Source organism: Centrocercus urophasianus, unplaced genomic scaffold (genome assembly GCF_019232065.1).
Source record: "Centrocercus urophasianus isolate 14NV4802_14NV808 unplaced genomic scaffold, USGS_Curo_1.0 seq_28, whole genome shotgun sequence".
Taxonomy (NCBI): domain Eukaryota; kingdom Metazoa; phylum Chordata; class Aves; order Galliformes; family Phasianidae; genus Centrocercus; species Centrocercus urophasianus.
In genome coordinates, this window is record NW_024884844.1 from 4,253,886 (window position 1) to 4,274,012 (window position 20,127).

The 20,127-nt window shown below is 41.6% G+C and overlaps 1 protein-coding gene across 2 annotated transcripts in view; it reads right to left on the minus strand.

Annotated features, from left to right (window-relative positions):
- Positions 1–20,127, minus strand: part of SEMA5B (semaphorin 5B) — a 251,164-nt gene that overhangs the window by 6,099 nt on the left and 224,938 nt on the right. For both annotated transcript variants that reach the window (XM_042827036.1, XM_042827037.1), the window contains 3 exons: positions 19,304–19,453; positions 18,356–18,400; positions 14,984–15,189 (listed from right to left, as the gene is read on the minus strand). In XM_042827036.1, the coding sequence (XP_042682970.1) occupies positions 14,984–15,189; positions 18,356–18,400; positions 19,304–19,453 (401 nt within the window). The remainder of the gene's footprint in view (positions 1–14,983; positions 15,190–18,355; positions 18,401–19,303; positions 19,454–20,127) is intronic.

Below are 20,127 nucleotides of genomic sequence, written 5' to 3' on the forward strand. Positions count from 1 at the left end.
TGCACATCCTAAGGTTTGCCATGCAGTACAGTAGGGAACTCACTGCTTTGATTTGAGGGTCAACACAGGCTTTGTTTGCTACAGCATCCTCGTGATCGAGGCACAGCACATTTAGGGAAGGTATGAGCGCATCTCCTGTCTGGAGCAGAGAGATGGAGAGTCAGATGAGGTGCCCAGTCCAGGATCTAATGGCTGTTCTGCTACCCCGGTACTTCTGGGGAAGCCACTGCACCTTAGTTCCACAAACAGCTCACACTCAACCCAGCTCAAGCCCCAGTTTCTATTTAATCAAGCAATTTTACTGCATGGGGAGCAGGAGAGGAGGAGGAAGAAAAGAAGATACCTTCTTCTAATCCAATATCAGTCTCTACAGCTACCATGGGAACTGTGCCTCCCCATTTTATGTAAGATATAAAGAGGAAAGACTTCCCTGTGGCAAAAGTACCCTGATAAAGACACTTTAATTACTGAATAGCTGAAAAACTTCTATGGAACAGGCATTACATGAAACATCTTGTATATGGAAACAGGAGGAGATCCAGCCTCCTCCTGGTCTGACTGGGATCTTTCCGTGCCTGGACCTACAGCACAGCATTTGTAGGAGTTAAGAGAGAATTTGTACAAGCACGTTCAAAATGACAAATACTTTGAAGGAATGAGAATTTTTGCCTTTCAATATGAAAGGAAGAAAAGAAATGTCATGCTTTGCTCCCAGTCACCCAAAGAAATATTAAAATAGTGTAGGCAACAGTCTGCTGGTTTGTGCTGGAGGCTGGCAAACAAGGAAGCCGATTTCAGTTTTCTGTTGCTCTCTATGCTTCCTTGGGAAATTCAATTAACTTCTCTGTGCTTCAGTGTTTTCTGACCCAGCTTGATAAAAATGATTGAGATCGCCTGCAAAAACTCATTTTGCTAAGTACTGTCACTGAGTCTTTGGGGGAACTGCTCTCTGGAAAACAAACAAGTGTTTGTACACGATGTCTAAGAATTCCTATCAGCGTCTCTAGCTCAGGATGCCCACTAAAGGCAGCGTGACCCAATGGCCACGGACCACCACGGCAAGAGGACAGGCTCATCCCCACTGCCACACTCCCTGGGCACACCCAGAGGCGGTCCTGGACTTGCCGGGCTCCCTTTTTGGCAGAGTTAAGACTCAAGGGAGGTCAGAATTACAACCTCTCAAATTTGAGATTTGTTGGCATCAAAATCCTGACCTGGGATGGCACAAACCATCTTGACCTAAAGACAAAAACCTCAGGATTCATCTTTCTTGGCTTTCAACTGGAAAATCTGTGTGAATTCCAACAAGTCCCACGGTGTTTAAGACCAGTCCCTTACAGCAGACTTAGCATTTAATTAATGCTATTTGCATATTTTTTTTTATCTCTTGTCTTACTTTTGTATAACATTTCATTAGGGAAAAAAAAACCCACAACTTTTCCTTTGCTCTTATCGTTTTCCTTCTTGTTTTTTTTTTTTTTTGTTTTTTGTTTTGTTTTATTGAGGGCTTATATCTTTGGGAAATACCTTCTGAAAAGGGTTTAAGAGAATTTATAATGCAATTAGCTGCAAGGAATTTGTCTCTGGAAAAACTGCGGAGGCAGTACAGTCCTAAATCATTGTGATCAATGCGCACTGTCGGCACGTTTCCCTGTACAAACTTATTGTCTGTCTCATTTTAATAAATAAGTGATTAGGTTGACTGGCCCTAGAAATTGCCTGATATTTTGAAGAAGGAAGATTAGGCAGCAGCAAATTATAGAAACGTACACATACTGATGCACGCTCTGTGTGAGAAGAGAAGCTCTGTGGTCACATCTCCCTGTGCGTTTCATTCAGAGCTATCACCCTGGCTCTTGCCCTGCTTGGCCTTACTGTGACAGCACAGAGATGGCCAACAGCTTTCCTTTTGGACAGTATTCCCAGCACTATATAGAATCATAGAATCACCAAGATTGGAAAAGACCTAAAAGATCATCCAGTCCAACCGTTCACCTATTCCCAATGGCTCCTACTAAACCATGTCCCTCAACACAACATCCAGCCTTTCCTTGAACACCCCCAGGCTCGGTGACTCCACCACCTCCCTGGGCAGTCCGTTCCAGTGCCTGACCACCCTTTCTGAAAAGTAATACTTCCTAATGTCCAGCCTGAATCTCCCCTGCCGTAGCTTGAAGCCATTCCCATATGAGATACACCGCCAAGGTCAGAGGCTCCCAACAAGCTGACCTTGCTGGAGTCACTGTGGGATGAAAACACTCAGCTGCACCCACTGGTGCTCCCACCTGTACTTGTCAGTGCCAAAGGGAAAGCTGCCTTTGTAGGGACTTATCTGTGTTGTCAGTAACTAAGCTGACATTCTCAGCTGTATTTTAAACACTGAGAGAAATGGATTTCAGGCTCTCGTTATGGTCCCATCACCTCTTCAAAAGAAAGAAGATTCTGGTTGTTGCAGAACTGAGACCAGAAACTTAGCTACTGTGAAAACCAGTGTGCGGTGGTTAGAAAAAAAGGGTCCATTCAATGAACAACTAGAAACTCACCATGCATCAATCAAACATTTTTACCTGCTTCCATCCTTCCTGGATGAGCCATACCATCACAACATATTTGATATCATTCATTTTTTTCTGGTCTATTCATCACTGTCCTCAATTCAGGAACTTTTTCGCAGAAGATACACCAGCAGCATGCACTAACAGATCCCAATGGATTGTTCAAAAGCAGGCTCAACTTCAGCTTCTCCCATACGACTAACATATGAAAAACTTCCTGTAACCTGGAAGCTCTGCCTTGTCAAACTGGAATTTGAGATGGACCAGGATGGATATAGTTTTAAGAGAATGTAAAACACCAGCAGCTTTCTACATTACGTGTGATCTGTCAACTAATCAAAAGGTCCAATCTTAGTGAATAACATGCCTATGCTGAGCACAGCAGAGAGCTGAGTATTTCAATATTAACAGAAATGCATAAAGAATCACTTAGCACTCTTGCTGTTACATTAGCAATTAGTTAGAACTGAAACACGCTAACAAAAAATTTGTTGCTATCCCCTCACGTGCTGCTCTTCGTCTGGAACTCAAACAGTGACATACACGCACAGGCTGTTTTTCCCACGGTAAAGCCAAGCATTAGATGAGTTAAACTTGATTGCATTGGGCCATATGCATACATTTAATTTTGTTCCGCTTTTACCACTGATATTTTTAGCCAAAGTCATCATTCATATTTTCCATTTGTTGCTTTTTCTCCAGCAAAGCCTTGCCACTACTCCCCCAAATTCTGCCTCTGCTCCAAATCATTGAGTCATAATCCACTGACCTACTTGCTTACATTCTCCCAGATGTATCAAAATATCATCACGTGTAACAGTATGGGACTTTCAGTACTACTCCCATCCTACAGCTGCATGTAAAAGCTGTATAAACATTTCCTACACGCATAAACAGATCAAATGTTTCAATTTTCAATAAACAATCATGAAAAATTCAAAACTTCACTTAGAAGAGATCTCTCCATGCCCAATTAAAAGGAATTCCCTGTTGTTTTCAGCAAGGTAGTGTGAAAAGGAAGCTTCAAAAAGCATCTGATACACATATAACTGATAGCAGAAAAAAAAAAAAAAAGGCTATCTAGTGAATGTAGTTTGCACAGGGTGACAGGCAATGACAAGATTTCCTTAATTTTATCATGCAGACCTCAGTGCTTGCATAGAGCTCCAAATTTCTTTTTTCTGTTTTGGAAGTGTTGTGAGGGAAGAGTCAGTGGGTTTCCCAAAAGTTTTATAGGTTTATCACCAATTACACAGCACCGCAGTCCCCATGAAGTCAGCGGGGCAAAGATTTCTCCCCAGCTCAACAGTTTCCCCACTGTCTTTTGCCAAGTGATATTTCAACTCTTCCACTTCCCACCCATGGCACTTTCCCCTTTAAAAAGGTAAAAAGAAAGAAAAAGTTGGGTGACCTTCTCAGAGAGCTTCAAACCACCCCTTCTAGCTCTTAGCCCCAAGTTTCCATCTTCAAGCTACAATGTTGGACACTGGGTTATGTCCATATCCTCCCCTTTTTCTTCCTCACAGAGTGAGCACAGGCACTAAGGAACAAAAGGTCACAACTCCAGTCACTGTTAACCCTCGTCATCCACTGCAGACATAGACAAAGGTCAAAAATAAAAGTCCGGAACCAAACAGAAACTCTGAAGTCAAGCCACTTCTCTTGGCAACATCCAAATCAATCCCATGTGCATCCTGCATCTGCAGAAATCAGGGACAGAATTCCCACTGAACTCAGCTGCACAATTAGCCGGAAACAAACTAAAGTAGCATTTCCAGTTTTCCTGAAACAGCATCCTGTAGCAAAAGTTGGAGGGCCGTTACTCCCCCTCACCCCTCAGGAAAATGGAAGCTTAAGGGAATTGTGCAATGGTGTAATGAATGCAAGATGCAACGTTTAGTTTCTTCTGTGCTCTTTGAAAGTCGTTTGTTTCTTGCAGTGAAATCAGAATGAGCAAAATGCCTTTTCGATACAGATCAGCCGTTTTATGGAGCTAGCCATGCCTTCTTGTTAAAGGACATTACTTTTTGTGCTCTAGGAACATTAGCCAAATGAATTAGGTTTGCAAAAATATATTAAGAAACATTTCCCACAGCTTGTACACCTCTGGAAGCACCAAGGTAAAGAGCTCAGAATTATAATTAACCAGTAAATTTGGAAATAATTAGCATAATAATTGCGTTTCAATAAAATAAACCGTATAACTAAAATAACCTCTCAGCAAAATTCAACACCAGGAAAACAAATGACGTCTGGCCCACCCACATGCTCCCTTTCTTGTGATCAACCCGATGCCGCAGCACTGCTGTGTCTCACAAGCTATGCATTACAAACAGCACTGCAAAGATGGAAAGCTGTCAGAAGGACCTTATGAGACCCATGTATTTACTGCAAGCTATGAGTGACTTAAAAGACTGTAATAATCCTTCTGTCGGATCTTTCTTAACAATCTGCTTAATGCATTACATTAAACAAACTGTTCTACCCGATGTTTTTACAAAATCTCTACACTGAAACCAAAGGTAGCACCAGCCAGGCTTTATGCATTGAGTTTTTCCAACAGATTCAACATGGCTGTTTGCAGGATTACAAGGGGAATGTAGATGTACAGATGAAGAATCTATTTTCTCTGTAAGAAGGTATTTCCTTTCAAAAAGAGATATAAAGAAATCCCACTGTGACACTAAACTTATGATTGCACGTTCGTCTGGGATGGAAGCTTACTGTATTTTTGGACTGGAAATTATTTGTTCACCAATTTGTTATTGGTAAATAAATTAAGCAGCCCCCAAATGATGCCAGCATCTGTAGATGTGCTCAGATTAACAACGGAACTAACGTTCAATTATAAGAAAATGAATAGCTACAGTTTTCTATAGCTGTTTGAAAATAGCTATTTTATCCTCATACTTGAGAGGGAGTGAGGTTGTATTAGTGCCGTTTAAAGCTTATAAAAACCTTCAGAGTTGGCAACATAAAGGACCATTGTCAGAAAGATACTTTGGCACATCTCTGACTTTAAGCATGGGTACGATGACAAAACGAACTGCGTGTTGTAATAATAAGGCAAAAATGTGTCCCTGCTCAGAACAAGATCCATGTTCTTTTTCTTAACAAGGAACTGCAGTCAATGGAAGCCTGCCCATTGGCAAGTGCAGGTGTCTAGCACTGAGCACGTTATTTACCTCTGGCTTGACACCAGTTTGGTGGTGGCAACACCCATGATGTGGTGCCCAGATACAAAAGGAAAATTATGGGCTGCCCTACACTGCTTCCCAATATAGCTGGTGCACAGGATACAGCAGACATGACCTCAGCTGTGTGGGACGGTGCCATCTGTCTCTGTGCTAACCTGTTATGTCTTGGTGCATGAGCCTCTCCGCTTACTGGGTCCCTCACACACAAAGCAGCATCACCACAGAAGTTTAGCAACTGCCCTTGGATGTGCTATCAACTTACCAGATGTACAATCACTGCTTTCTAAAACAGCAAATAGGTTAAATAGTACACGCTGGGTGCAGAGCATCACCTGTAGGTGTTTGGCCATACTGGGCTTCAGTTTCAGGCAGCTTTCCCTGCATCTCTGCAGTTACAGCCCTGAGCTTTTGGATGGTCTCAGAGCCGCTTATGGCAGTGAATTACAAGCATAAGTCATGCAGAGCAGTGCCAGCCTGCAGCACTACATTTAGCTGAGAATTGCAAAGGTGTAGCTGCAGTGGTGCAAAGAAGAAAAAGATGTAGTAAAAATAGAAATAAAAGTTAAAACTGAGCATAATTTGCCATCTGCTAGCTCTATTCAATCTCTCATAGTTGTACTGCTTTCCAAGTATCTCCCACCCTCTAAACTGCTGCTTTTTGATTATTTTCCTCAAGATTGCTTTGTTTTCTCCCCATGCTGCATCTTACCTTGTTATTTCCTCTCTACACTTCCCTCTCTCCAGGTCATTTTCGATTATTTCTATACCTTCTAGTTTCGTCTCTTCTGCTAGTTTAATTAACACACTGATTGCACCCTCTCCAAGCTCATTAATGAAGATATTAAATAAATCCAAACCTTGCATTTCTGCTTGCAGTGCCCCGAACAACTCCTCCCCACAGCCCCGTATGTTCCCATTAACAATTGCCCGATGTTTACAGTCCATTAGCCAAGTCTCAATCTCTGCAGCAGCATTCCTGTCCAAACCAATTTGTACTTACATGTCACAAGATTATTTCAGACACCTATAGCACACTCTTTTCTTTAAGTTTATGGACCAGTGAAGCTGCAGTTTTTAACCAACTGAGAATCTGCCCGTATGCAGCTCAGTCTGGTGCTTTTCTTTCATCTGCTAATACTGAAACTGTGCAAAAAGTGATCGTGTTTGATTTCTTCCTTCTCAGCATCATGGTCCCAACCCAGCTGTCAGTTCCACCTAAGCACCTTTCATCTCATCAGAGTATGCAATATGTTGCCTTTCCAACATTAGTGCAGGTTTCAAATATTAACACTGACACAGATTTGTTTCAATGAGTTTCCATCACTGTAACTAAAAGCACAGACGAATCACTCCCATTTGTTTCTCCTGGTTTCACTCTCTGCTGTGACCTCGACTGCCAAATTTTAAAGACCAACTGGGGTTTAACACTCCCTTGATATGCTTTGCTGAATGGGGAATGTTGAGGAATATGTCATTGACTGTGAACGTACACTTAACAGATATTTTGTCTCATCCCCAAATCCAAATGGTGTTTCTCACACAGAGTTATTAAAGCTACTTGTGTGACTTTAGTGCATCGCACTTGAGGAGCTTAAAAATGACTCAATTAGCTGGGAGGAAATTGGCCTGCATTCTTACGAACGCTTTTGTGTTACCTTTGCATTTCATGGTACTGGGAGTTTGCCCAAGGTCTGTGATATTTATAACGGTAATTGGAGTTGTTCATTAGCTGGTTCTCGCACGCTTTGGGACACAGTCCATCTAGATTCATTCCTCCACTGATTTTCAGTATTTTCCTTTATTCACATGCTTAGTGCCAAATCTCAGGACAGCATTAGAGCTGACTTAATGAGGAATCCCCCTGTCTTCAGGAGAGTGCAGGCAGAGCTGTGCCTGCTTTCCCTATGCCAAACCTGTTGTGCACATAAAACAATGCACTGAGGGAAGGTGTCAATGGCTGAAACGTTTCTGCAAGCTTCAGTTCCGAACACAACTGACACAACTATCTATCTTGTATGTATGCAGCTCCATTTCTTTAGAATTCTACCTAAATATCTATCATTTGCTGGTGGAGATATTACAGATGAATAGTAAGGCAACTCCCAAGTATAACACCGAGTTTGTTTTCTGGTGTTTGTTTGTCCAGTATTCTCCTCTGCCTTTACTTTTAGGTCCCTGCTTTCATGGCTCCCTTTAAACTCTTCTACAAACACATAATTTTTTCTTCCTCCATATGTTAGAGGCACTGAGGATTTCCCACTGTGAGTGTTGTGCATACCAGTGCCAGGCAGAGCTTTGTGGAGATGAGGAGGGAAGAAGCACTTCAAGAACCCGGAACAAGAGAGATCCATTAATTTTTAGCAAATGGGACTAGGGCATATTTGAAATATTCCTGTTCTGGCCAGTAGAGGGAAGTCATGTAAGTACACAGCTTTCCATGCAGTGTGGTTTTGTTATCCCCATTCCTGGAGTTCTTCATTTAATTCTCCTTCCAGCACAGGTGAGTGGGTAGGGGAGATATATGTAAACCCCCGAGAAATCAGAAAAGGTAAAATTGCAGGACAAAAGTGATATCAATTATTAGATCCCCTAGTTTAGCTGGAAAAATCAGATGAACTTTTGAACACAGCTGTCCAGGTCTGAAATGGCAAGTCATATGCTCAAAAACCTGAGAGATTTTTTCCACTGATTCCTTGATCTGAATAAAAAAATAATCAAAATCACACGAAACTTGTCTACCTACAAACCTGTTTTGTTCATGCCCACACATCATCACAACTCCTGCAACGCAACCCTAAAGAAAGTTGGTGCAAACATCCATGATGACTAGCATAGACTATGAGAACAGCACAGACCATATTCCTGACCTGAGTGCAAAGCACATCCACCTGGTCATACAAGGAGGAGGAGAGAAGGTTAAGCCAAAACCAGAAAACCTAAGAGGATGAAAATGAAGCATCTAACCCCAGCATGATTTAAAACTTCTCAATATTGCTGAAAGAGGAAAGAAAGCAAAAAGTCATCCACAAGGCTGGACTCTGACAAAACGGTAGGCAGAGGGTAGCAAGGTGGATTCTCACCTCCCAGAAAGCAATAACAGTCCTGTGAATTAATAAAGAGCTTTCATGAAGAATGGATGAAGGGGGAACTAATTTCCTTTGGGGGACCATTGGCAGCAGTTGCTTTGCATCCCAGAGGGCACAGGAGCAAGGAAACCTCTCAGATTGGCAGTTCCCCCTGTTCTTAAATAATACATCAACATGAGGGTGATATCTGTGACACGCACACAGCAGCCTGCTGAGCTGATCCTGCCCTGGGGTGAGGACACCTCCAAGAGATGCACGGTGCCCCACAGGCACAGCTGTCTCTGGACACCCACACCTCTAGGCACGCTTGACTGCTCAATTTGACTCAACCCAATGATATAAAGGGGAGAAAAGACACTAATAGAGTTTGACTGAGATGCACCACTTAATCCTTTTTTCCCCATCAGTAAGCTCTCGCGCTTTCTCTTCCTAGCATGCATTATGCAAATTGAGAGTCCCCTGAAGTGATATTTGCGACTGTAGGATCATACAAGAAAGGACACAATGCTCCTTTCCCAACACAGCCCCCTGCCCCTACTATTCTTTTTCAAACAATACCATACTCACAGTAAGTACTAAAAATGTGTACTCTACCATTCAAGCACTTAATGTTCTTAAATGCCACTTTGTTCAGAGGAAATAGTCTTTGTAAGACATGAAATTTATTGGGAACAAAATTTATGTTTCAATTTGATTTACTATATTTGTATATATATGTGTGTATTTATTTTATTCCAGCTGATTACATCAGCTAAATCTCTCTCTAAAACACCATGCAGCTCAAGCAAATACTTAAGGAAGGCTGCTGGTAACTTATTGGCTATGTTGGGATTCATAACTGCTGGCTTACATCTCAACTTTACAGCCACTTCCTGGGACCTGCATGATGCACAGTGACAGGGCCATTGGGAAAAGACAAAGCTCTTATCACACTGCTATCAGTCTAAGTGCTACGATCACTACAAATAAATGGGTTGGCCAATTTTTGTTGAAGTAGTAACACACTAAATGAAGTAATAGGACACAAAGGCCCTACGTTTTCTATGGCAGAAAGAAACAAACGTCCTCAGAGACCAAGGTTGACTGAGACGAACATTCCTCCAGCATTGATAGCAGTTAAAGCTCGTTTAAACTAGAACCATTGACTGTCTCCCTGCTACAAAATAGGTGTGATTTTCAGTGGCAGTAAAAATGACCATCGCCAAGAGAGAGACATTTAAAATCCATATGGACATCCACTTTCCTATATCCTGAGCTTCACTTCATTTTGTAATGCTGGAAGCCATGCCAAATGCTCAGTCTGTTGTTTTATTCAGAAGGATTCTTCTCCTGAACACAGAATTGGTTTCTGTTTCGTAACCCTCCACATTGATATTTTATTGCCATGAATTATTCGTGATTACTAAGTGTGGATCACAGTGTCTAGAGACTTTTGATATCTGATCTGCATTCTCATTTGATTCTCAACAGCACTGTTCTCAATTTATTAAAAAATATTCATTCTATTTTCTATTTTATTTGGAGTTCCAGGAAATCAAGTGAATTTTCTACCATTTCCTGGTAGGCGAGTTTATATTTGCTATATAATTTGGGGCAACTACAGGACTCACAGTCCTACCCAATCTAATGTGCATTTTTCTGGTGTCTTCCTGGAAAATCAAGGCACAATCTGAAACATAAATTATTTCGTTTCCATTTTTCACTGCCATTTACAGCAATCTCGCTCACTTTTCACTTCACATTCCCTCACATGTATTTACTTTTCAACACAAACCACTATTTCGCTTGAGCACAACTTCAGTATTTGACCCTTAGTGTCTGCAAGAGCAGCAGTGATGCCTAGAACAGATGCAGTGCTTGAGTGCTTCCCTAGCTTAGTTGAGGCAACAGTACAGAGAGTTTGACTGCATGACTATGCTTAAAGAAGGAAGGACAAAGGGAAGTCTGTCCAGCACAATCAAGAAGAAAATCTGCAGAATCATCATCACAACCATCCTGCAAACTTTTATTTCTCACTAATCACATCTGGCTTGATCCAAAGGCCATTGTGTTTTGGATTTGGACCAACATGCAGATGCCTTTGCCTGTCCATATCCCATGTAGAGTAAAAAATTGGCTCTCTTTATTGGCAGAGGATTTAGCAATAGGAAGATGTTCACTCCAAACCTTTTCTTCATGAGCGGCAGCTCGCAGTTCCTAATTCTCCAGGGCTCAACACTGACCCTACATCCTCTTGCTTCGACTACAGATCATCAGGCTTTCCATTGGCATGATGCTAAACAAGCAACTTGCATGAATAAGACACCAACCTGCTGAAGCAAGACATCAAAAGAGAGGTTCTTCCCTTTGCTTTGATAGCCATATTCTGAATAATCATTGTGGCAGTACTGGGAAGGTCATAGATGGCTCTGTAGCCCATCGTGCCAAAACGTGAAGAGTAGATAATTTTTATTTCATTATGCTCTTGTTCTGCACAGACTTCAATATTGTCAGAATGCTGTATGAACTTTAACCAATTAATGAAACATGAACTGCTTATTAGGTGACCCAAAAGTTCTCTCCCCTACAATCTGTGAATAACAAATGAAAATCAACGCGCTGCCGGTAAATGCATATGCATGAAATCTTTTAAGACATCATGGCGAAAACAGCTAATAATAAACCTCGCAGCATTCCTGAGAAAGTAAAACAAGAAGGGAAAACCAGCCAGCAAAAACAACACGTTCTGCAAAACACTGCCTAGGCAAGTTAGCGTCAGCAAAATGATCAATAGGTCACCATTATGTATGATATTTACATCTGATCTGCATTACTGCATTGCTAGGCTGAAATGCCCAACGAGGCTCAGATCAGCTAGCACTTTCTTCATTAAAATCTGCCTTCATATAAAATTCACCTTGATTTATGAGCCTGCTTTCAGAGCTGTGCATTTGAATGCAACATTGCCAAACCTTCTACTGTGTTCACCTGCTGGTTGGAGAGCAGAGATATTTCAAGATGAAAATAAACTAAAGATGGCTGCAGAAGGCTGAGTATTATCAAAGAATGCGAATAATAGGCTTTTGCATATGCTCAGCCTTCTGCTACCATCACATCCCTGTGTATCATCATTTTTTGTTACTGAAAAACAGCCTGCATGCTATGTTTTTCCTTAATCACGGGTGCATTAACTTCTCCATGCACACACACACACACACACACACACACATGCAAAAGCCTACAGTTCTTTTGCTTTCACCAACTAAAAATGTTTGGGGATTTTTATTTATTTATTTGCATCTGCTGTGTATACTTATTTGGCTTTAGAATCTGGAATTTCAGGCGTTTTCACTTCCTTTCATAAGTACACACTTGAAATTCAGATGGGCTCATACACATGCTCAGTCCAACTCCCATTTTCCAGGAGGTAAATTTTAGCTCCTTCATCACCTGAATGTTAATTGTGAAGCATCACAATAAAACCACACGTTTCTTGAAGGCATGAAAAAATTCCCTCCTGACCCTAAGAAAACTCTGCCAGTTATTCCTAAAAATAAAGCTGGCTAATAATAAGTTCTGTAATTACACAGCACAGAGCACACAGAACCTTCCACTTACTACACTAACACTATGTTCTTCTAGGCAACGCTGAGGAGTGGTGAATTTGTATTATTAAATAAGGAATTTTCAGGCAAGACTTTAAGGAAGGAGGGCCAATAGAGAAGATAACACAAGGACATATTTTACACGAACAGAGAAAAGGGGCTCCACTTCATAAATAAATCTTACTTCTTCCAAAAATCTACTTGCCTTGTCCACCATTCTGAATACGACTCTGCAAGTAGCCCTTTGCACCTAAACATAGATTTTGCCTGTCACATGACTGCAGGTTGATGCACCTGAACTGTTTCACCTGCTAATGTTCTGTAAATAAGCCTCATTTGGTGTGTCTTTCAGTATGCCCAAGTCTTTTCTCCTCAAGCCTAACTCATACAGTCCCAGCTGCCTAATGCCTTCCTCTAAATAAACTAGATTTTCAAAGCTTGATCTAGCGCCTATGCACTTCGTGTCCATCGAAAGAAGACTCTAGCAGCTGCTCACTGTTGCTACACATTAGATCAAGTATTCAGAGATGGATCTATCAAGGAGGTCAACTCCCTCCTGATACTTCATTAATTAATCTGCTGCTATTTTAAACTTTGCTCAGCTTTGTTATTACTTCTACTCCGCTGCACCACTTTGCACAGACATATTGCTTTTCAGAATCCATTTACCCAATCAATCACGATCATTCTGGGAACAATCTCATTCGCTTCTAAATTTTAACTATTCTTTCTACTTCAGCATGATCTGATGGAATAAGATAGTATAAATTATGAAGAAAATGTTAATATAAAGCCAATCCTGCAATGACACAATTCCTAGAAAAAAAAACACACAAAAAAAAACAAATAACAAACCACCCGTCTTTTGCCTTCATTGTTTGCTATGCAAGGAATAAGGTGACACCCTTTCTCACCTTCATTCCTGGAAGACTTTCTCACTTGGATCTTCCTATTAACTTTGTCACAACTCCTCATGTAACTGAAAGTTTTACTGTCATAGTTTGAAGTTTCTAGGATCAGGTCCCAGTTCTTTACCTGTCTTAATAATTTATTACCTAACCCATGTATACAGAGCGTGTAGAATAATACATCCTGTGAAACCTTGTTAAAAGCCTCTGAAAATCCCAATATGTCTGCTGCTTTCCTCACGTCTAGATCAATATTTATTTAATTTAAAAAAGGAATCCAATTTGCCTGACATGATTTACTTTCCACAAATCTATGCTGACTCGCATTACGATGCTGCATCCTTATTAAACTGTATGCAACTGTAGCCTTATAATACTAGAAAATGTATTTTCAATACCATTTGTAGGCAGCAGGATCCTCTGAGGGCTTACAATGCCCAACACAAGGAATTCAGTGGATCCTTATTGCCCAGCTGGTCTTTTATTTTCTAGCTCATACTGTTTTCCCTTAAAATGCCAGAACAACACTGACTCTTTTCAAATGACTTGATACAAGCTCTTAATTCTGATGCGTATTCACGTATTCACATTGCAAATCATGGTCATATATCAGCAGTCCTCTTGTGCCCAGAGTTATAAAGTCCCTATGTTGAAACAACCCCAACACCCAGGGTGTTCAGCCTGTGGCAATGGTCCCACAGCCGATCACAGTGTTGGGTCTCAGTCAGAAGCCAGGCCAGATCAACAGAAACAGACAATCATAATGTCAACAGCACATAGCTTTACGAAGGAATAAGCAGCTGGAGGATTTATTGCTGCTTTGTATTCACATCCCAAACAATGCTCTGCGCTGTTCAATTCACCTTAGGCAGGCTGTTCTCCCCACAGTGACACAAAAGCATTGCGCCCATCCCACTGCTCAGCTCTCTGATCTCACATTTCACCTGCAGACCAATCCTCATACAGAGTGCTGTGCTACTATTTCAGCATCTCGTCTCCTGCACCTTTAGTCCTGTCTTCTCAGATAACAGGTGATATTCACCTTAGCAAGCAGATGTCCCGACAGAATACATCTCTTCAATATTCTCCTAAGGCTTCAGCACGCAAGTCTACAGCTATCATTAAATTTCTGCATGGTTGCCTGGGGATAAATCCTGTCCAGTCCTGATAGAGGGGGCAGAACTCTCTTTGCTTTCTCATTTTCTCCACTTTTGCAGTTCACAAAGCATTTCCAGAATCTCATCCTACCAATAAGCATTTTCCCAGCTATTTGTCAATGAAGTTTCAGTTTTTATTCTTCCTCCCCTCCGTTTCCTCTTTACCACGCGCTAACAAAGCAGTGAACTGAGCTCTTACTGATTTCTTAGAGGACAATTTGTATATGTACAACAGTCAGAATGGCCTGGAGTATGTTGGTATGTACTTGCCAGACTGGCATTCATCAGGACTGTGAAACAGAACAAAATCTCATTGCAGTAATGAGACTTTTTAACCCCTTTGTGACAGTATGGCTAAATGCCCCTTCAGCACCACATACAATGCCAACAGCTGGGTGCAGAAAACACCAACCTACCCAATTCAAACCACGACACAAACACAGAATTGTTCAGGCAGTATCAAGCTGTTTGTGGCATTTCCCATCAAGTACCCTACCTTGAACTCCATGGGGGTGTACTTCTCATTCTTGGGGGTTGTGTTGCCCTTGTAATGAAGATGGTTGGGAGTGGTTGGGTGGATGACGGTCGACTCCTGGGACTGCCTCTGACAGCGCTGGCAGTACACGTAAATCACAAATGTTAAGAGGCTAGAGCCAAAGAAGCAGGAGACCCCAGTGGCAATCAGATGGATGAGACTAAAACCTGCAAGGGAAATGACAGGAGACACTATTTTTAAAGAACAGCCTTTTTCCCTCTCCCGACAAGACCACAGGTGCAAATCGCAGCCGTGACATCTCAGGATCAACTTTAATAAGCTGTTGAAGCCTGAGTCTTATGTTCCAACATAAACTGACATAATCTCCCCGAAAATCAGTCTCCCCACTGCAGCTCTGCCTTGCGCAGTTTAACAATTTCATGCATTGATTTCTCAAAGCTCCCACCCTGTCTCTCCTCTCTCCCCTCTATTGATATTGAATCTAAACATTATGTTAAGCTGACAGCTAAAGAAATGAGCCATACAAACAATGCGCAGTAACGGATTCCAAAGTGTGTGTGTGTCATGGAAATAAGGGGATAAAAATCCTCAGTGTATCTCTGAAGGGGAAGGGAAGGAGGGGGAACCCCTCTCTGTCAGCTGCCCGAAACGTCTATGAGACTGTGTGTGGGGTGAGTGAGACACACAGTCCATCCTGTGTAATCCTAGCATAGTCAGCGTTCTTGCTTATTCACAGGGGAGTGCTGCCTGGCCACCTCTGCACTACCTCTGAGGAGTATTTGTACGGCTCCGAGAGAATGAGAATCATGTGGAGGAAAAAGGAAAGGGGGTAACTGCTTGAAAAAAACCTGCTTTGTTGGCTTCCTCCACAAAGATAGGAAGGCAGTTGCAGGCAGCTGTCGGTGCGGTAGCAACAGTGTGAATTTTTCCAAAGGAAAAGCTCCTAACCCAAAGCCTCCTGCAGAGATCTCTCCACAGGGAGAGCATCCTCCGAGCCCTAGGAAGAAGCTGTAGCTACCAGGAGTGCCCTGCGCACTGGGCATACCTGACTCCCAGCTCTGGCTGGTGGGAGAAGAATATTAAGAGTATTCCTTGCTCTGCTCTCCCTTTGGGGAGTGTCAAACCCCACCGTAAGAGGAACTGCCATAAGATCCCCACCAACACCAGAACAAACATTAGAGATCCTTACAGCCACAAAGTTAACGAAGCAACCAGAGACATTCTTGTGTAGCAATAATTTGCGACCCTTCTGTCTTTTGCTGTGTTGCACCGGGGAATCTACAGAATAAGAATCAGCAAGGATGGCCCCAGATGTTACCGTATTCTAATGCTTTTTCTTAATCTTTCAAGCAAGAATGACAGGGACAAATGCCTGGGAAGGATTTCTTCCTTCCGACTGCTTGCCCCCTCAGGACAGCTCTCCCGGAGGATGGCCACACTGGCTCAGTGGGGACTGCAGTGGTAAAATTCTCGTACTACTTAAAAAGCCAATTCATTTGGGCAGACTGCTGTGTTGACTTAAATGTGTGCAGAGAAATGGAAGGGACTACTCTGAAAGTGGCTTTAAATGAGGTTCATTCTTAATCTGATCACGGTGTGCATTTTTTGGTGCCATCTTATATTTTAACCGATATGCTTTTCAAATACAGAATTCTGCCCATTAGTCTGCTGCACTCCTCTAATCTTTAGTTAAAGAATATCCTCCCGAGTTTAAAAAGAACCAAACCAATAGAGTCCTACAGCAAAGTAAAGCACTTCAATCATAATTATAGTAAGGAACATACAGAATATATTAGACTGACAAGCTACATTTATTTTTCAAACCACACTATAAAATTCTATTGCAAGATTACCACTTTCTATTGTGTTCTCATGACGGTCCAAAAATGGCAGAAAGACAGCAATTTCCTACTGAATATTGTTAAGATATTTACAAAAAGACATCTCCTTTCTAAAAAATCTCAGCCTACTTTACCTCACTCATGAGAGCTAAAACACAGATATGTAACTTCATTTAGTGAAGCTACATGATACCACTTCATTCTCCTTCCATCCAGCTTTGCTTATATTGCACTGAATGTCTCAGTACATTTCCCAATTCACTTCAGTAGGAAATCCTTCTTAAAACACAGAATCATAGAAATGTGCTCCTACATTCCACTCTCTCCTTTCAAAGAACCATCTGATTTATCAGGTGAGTTTTAGCAGTACCTGAGACAAAAATTATTTTGTCTGCAGTATGCAAATCCCTGTGGGAAAGTTTTCTGGTTCCTCACTTGGAAAATACAGATTTTCTGAGATGCATCAACACATTTTCTGTTGATTGGCTTTCTTGCCAAATACAATAGAATGCTAAGTAATAAATGATATTAGCAATGGTAAAATGTAACAGCAGCAAGTATAATGCTATTAAAAAAGAAGGAAATGTGAATAGAGAGCATAAGGGCAGAATGCAACCCATAGAGAGGAGTCCTGGAACTGAAGCAGATATATTGCACTTTCTGGAAGGGAAGGACTGATGCAGAAAACCAACTGTTATACTGTAGGTGTTGAAATCTTATTTACATTGATTGGAAATCAATTGATTGTCCAACAGTCATAAACACAGTGGCTGCATTTCCATTCCACAGGTGGCATGCCTTTTTTTTTTCTTTTTTTTTTTTCCATCATCTCCACAGGGAGAAAACATTTTAGCAGCCCGCAGATCATTTAGATTTCAGGAAATCAGGGGTGTGGTGCTAGCAGGATTTGAGATGGTCATTAGTGTGAAACTAGCATTTCAAAACACTGAAAGCACCTGTCATTTTCTTTAGTCTGAATTTTTATCACAGTGGCTGATGGGGCAGTGGAAGAGTGAGACTAATGACTGGATCTTTCCTAGTTACGTGCAGAAAGGAGACAACTTCTCTGAGGTGAGGACTTCAGTGAAAAGAACTTGGAGGACAACTACTAACTCAAATCTAGTCCTATATCAGAAAAGGAACTAAGAGACTTTGTTCAGCGAACTCTTTACAGGTTACTTAAAAACACCTGCCTCCAAACGGCGGGAGGCTTACAGTGGTGAAATGAGGACTGTGCCTTCCTTTCTCTTGAACCTTTTATCCTGTGGGTAGAGACAGACAAGTAATGTGCTCCCTGGTAATAAATGACCTTGGTGGCCAAGCCAAACCCCCAAGTAGACAAAAATCTTGGAACTGACAAGAGGCCTGTGTGATACATTCCTGCAGTCTGACTCAGACAGCAAGACTCCAGTGGAATTAAGGCTATCACTGGGATGTGAGCTGTATAGATTAATGGTTTGCTTGATACTGCACAGGGAGAATAGAAGCCAGGTTAAGACAAAAATAAGATATATGGTTAGTGGTATCCTACCTCCACAGTTTGTGCTCTCATCAATGCTGGATGCTGGCAGGATCACTAAACAAAGAGAAGAAGATCGGAGAAAGTTGTCATTTTGCCACCACTTTACTTCTTTAAGTAATTAAACCCCCCTGTGATTCAGGCACAAGAAGCTGCTCATGTGTTCTGCAGCAAGCTGAGAGTCTCTCTAAATTGAATGAAAAGCTCAGACTGTGAACCACATGAAACAAAACCTCTCCAAAGACCTGGCAATTACAGTACAGTTACCTGATCGCTATTTAGCTTCTTCAGTTTATGGGGAAGAAGACAGCTAAGAAAATCATGGAAAAAGAGACTACAACCGTCTGGGGATCTCAAATTTTTAAGCCAGGTCATTATAGTCCAGAAAAGAACACTTGGAAGATGTTATTCACGCTAGACCAATATTAAATATTTTCCTGAGAGATTCAGTTTCCACAAAAAACAGAATGGAAAATGATGATTGCCATCTGTCCATCAGTTATGCTGCTGTTAGACCTTTGATTATTCTCCCCACATCACATAGTGGTTGTCTCCATCTGCCCGCTTGCTTCTTCGTGATTTTAGGATGCTTCCTTTCATAACTGAATTCAAGGATCTTCTTTTGCCTGCTCCATGCTGAGAATAAAGCTCATTTTTATAACCCAGCCCTAGATGAAGGGCTATGCAAAGTTAAAAGGTTCAATTTGGGTGAAGCAGTACTAGTTATTCATTCCAGATCTAGGTAATTCTATATTAAGAGAGCTGAGATGCCCCAAAGGAATGTCAGTTATCCTGTACCTTCAACAAGGGAATTGATAACTTATTTGTTAATTTTTTGCTTTACTAGAAGCATCCATACCCTTTCATAGCAGAGAAAATCTCACCCTAGTTTGACGCCTGGTCATGAGCTTCTCTCCTACATTGACCCACCCTCTCCGTCTTCAGTGCCATGGTACATACCAGGAATTTCATTATACAGGCAATCTTGGTATTGTGTGCTGTTTCCAATGCACTGAGAAGAGTCTGGGCTGTGTACCTCGCAGTAACGGCTGCGATACTGGATGCCCTCTTCATTACACAGGCTCCACTCTGACCACTCTGACCAGCCACCTTAAATGCAAATCAAGAAAATGCACAGACAACATCACCAAGAAGGAAAAGGATCCCTTGTGGAAACCAAACTTCTCCCATGCTAGAGAGCATTCAGATCCTCACCTGGGCCTCTCCCACACATCCAATCTGGGGGCCTTCCGCAAGTTTAATCATCATGATATAAATAACAGTGCAAGCATCATAATCTACTTGTCAGATTGTAATTTTCTTAATACAGAGTAAATGAACCTTTGCTGGAGCACTGCACAGTGCAGAATTGGTTTTAAAACTCCTATATCAGCTTTGTGGTTAAAGACATACAAGCATTTGGATGGGACAGTTTTGTACAGGACTTCCAAATTTGATGTAGTCTCTCAAGGATACCCCAAGCAGCCAGCACAAATTACAGTGCTTACAAAGCTTTACTAAGGTTGCTAAGAGGAGGAATCAGTCTGCACTGGATCAGAAATACACAAAAGTGGTTCAAAGTCAGCACAGATGTGAACTTTGTCCTCTGAGCTGTAGCACACATTCATCTGCCAGTCTGTGTAAGACAGAAAAAGGATCTCCCCTTCAGCAACAGTACAGATTGATGCTTCATGACTCCTTTTGTTTGTCTTGAAAGCTTCCACATTCAAGAACCAAAGTCTTGCTTTTTCAATTACTTTAAATTGATCGTCTGTTAACAAGAT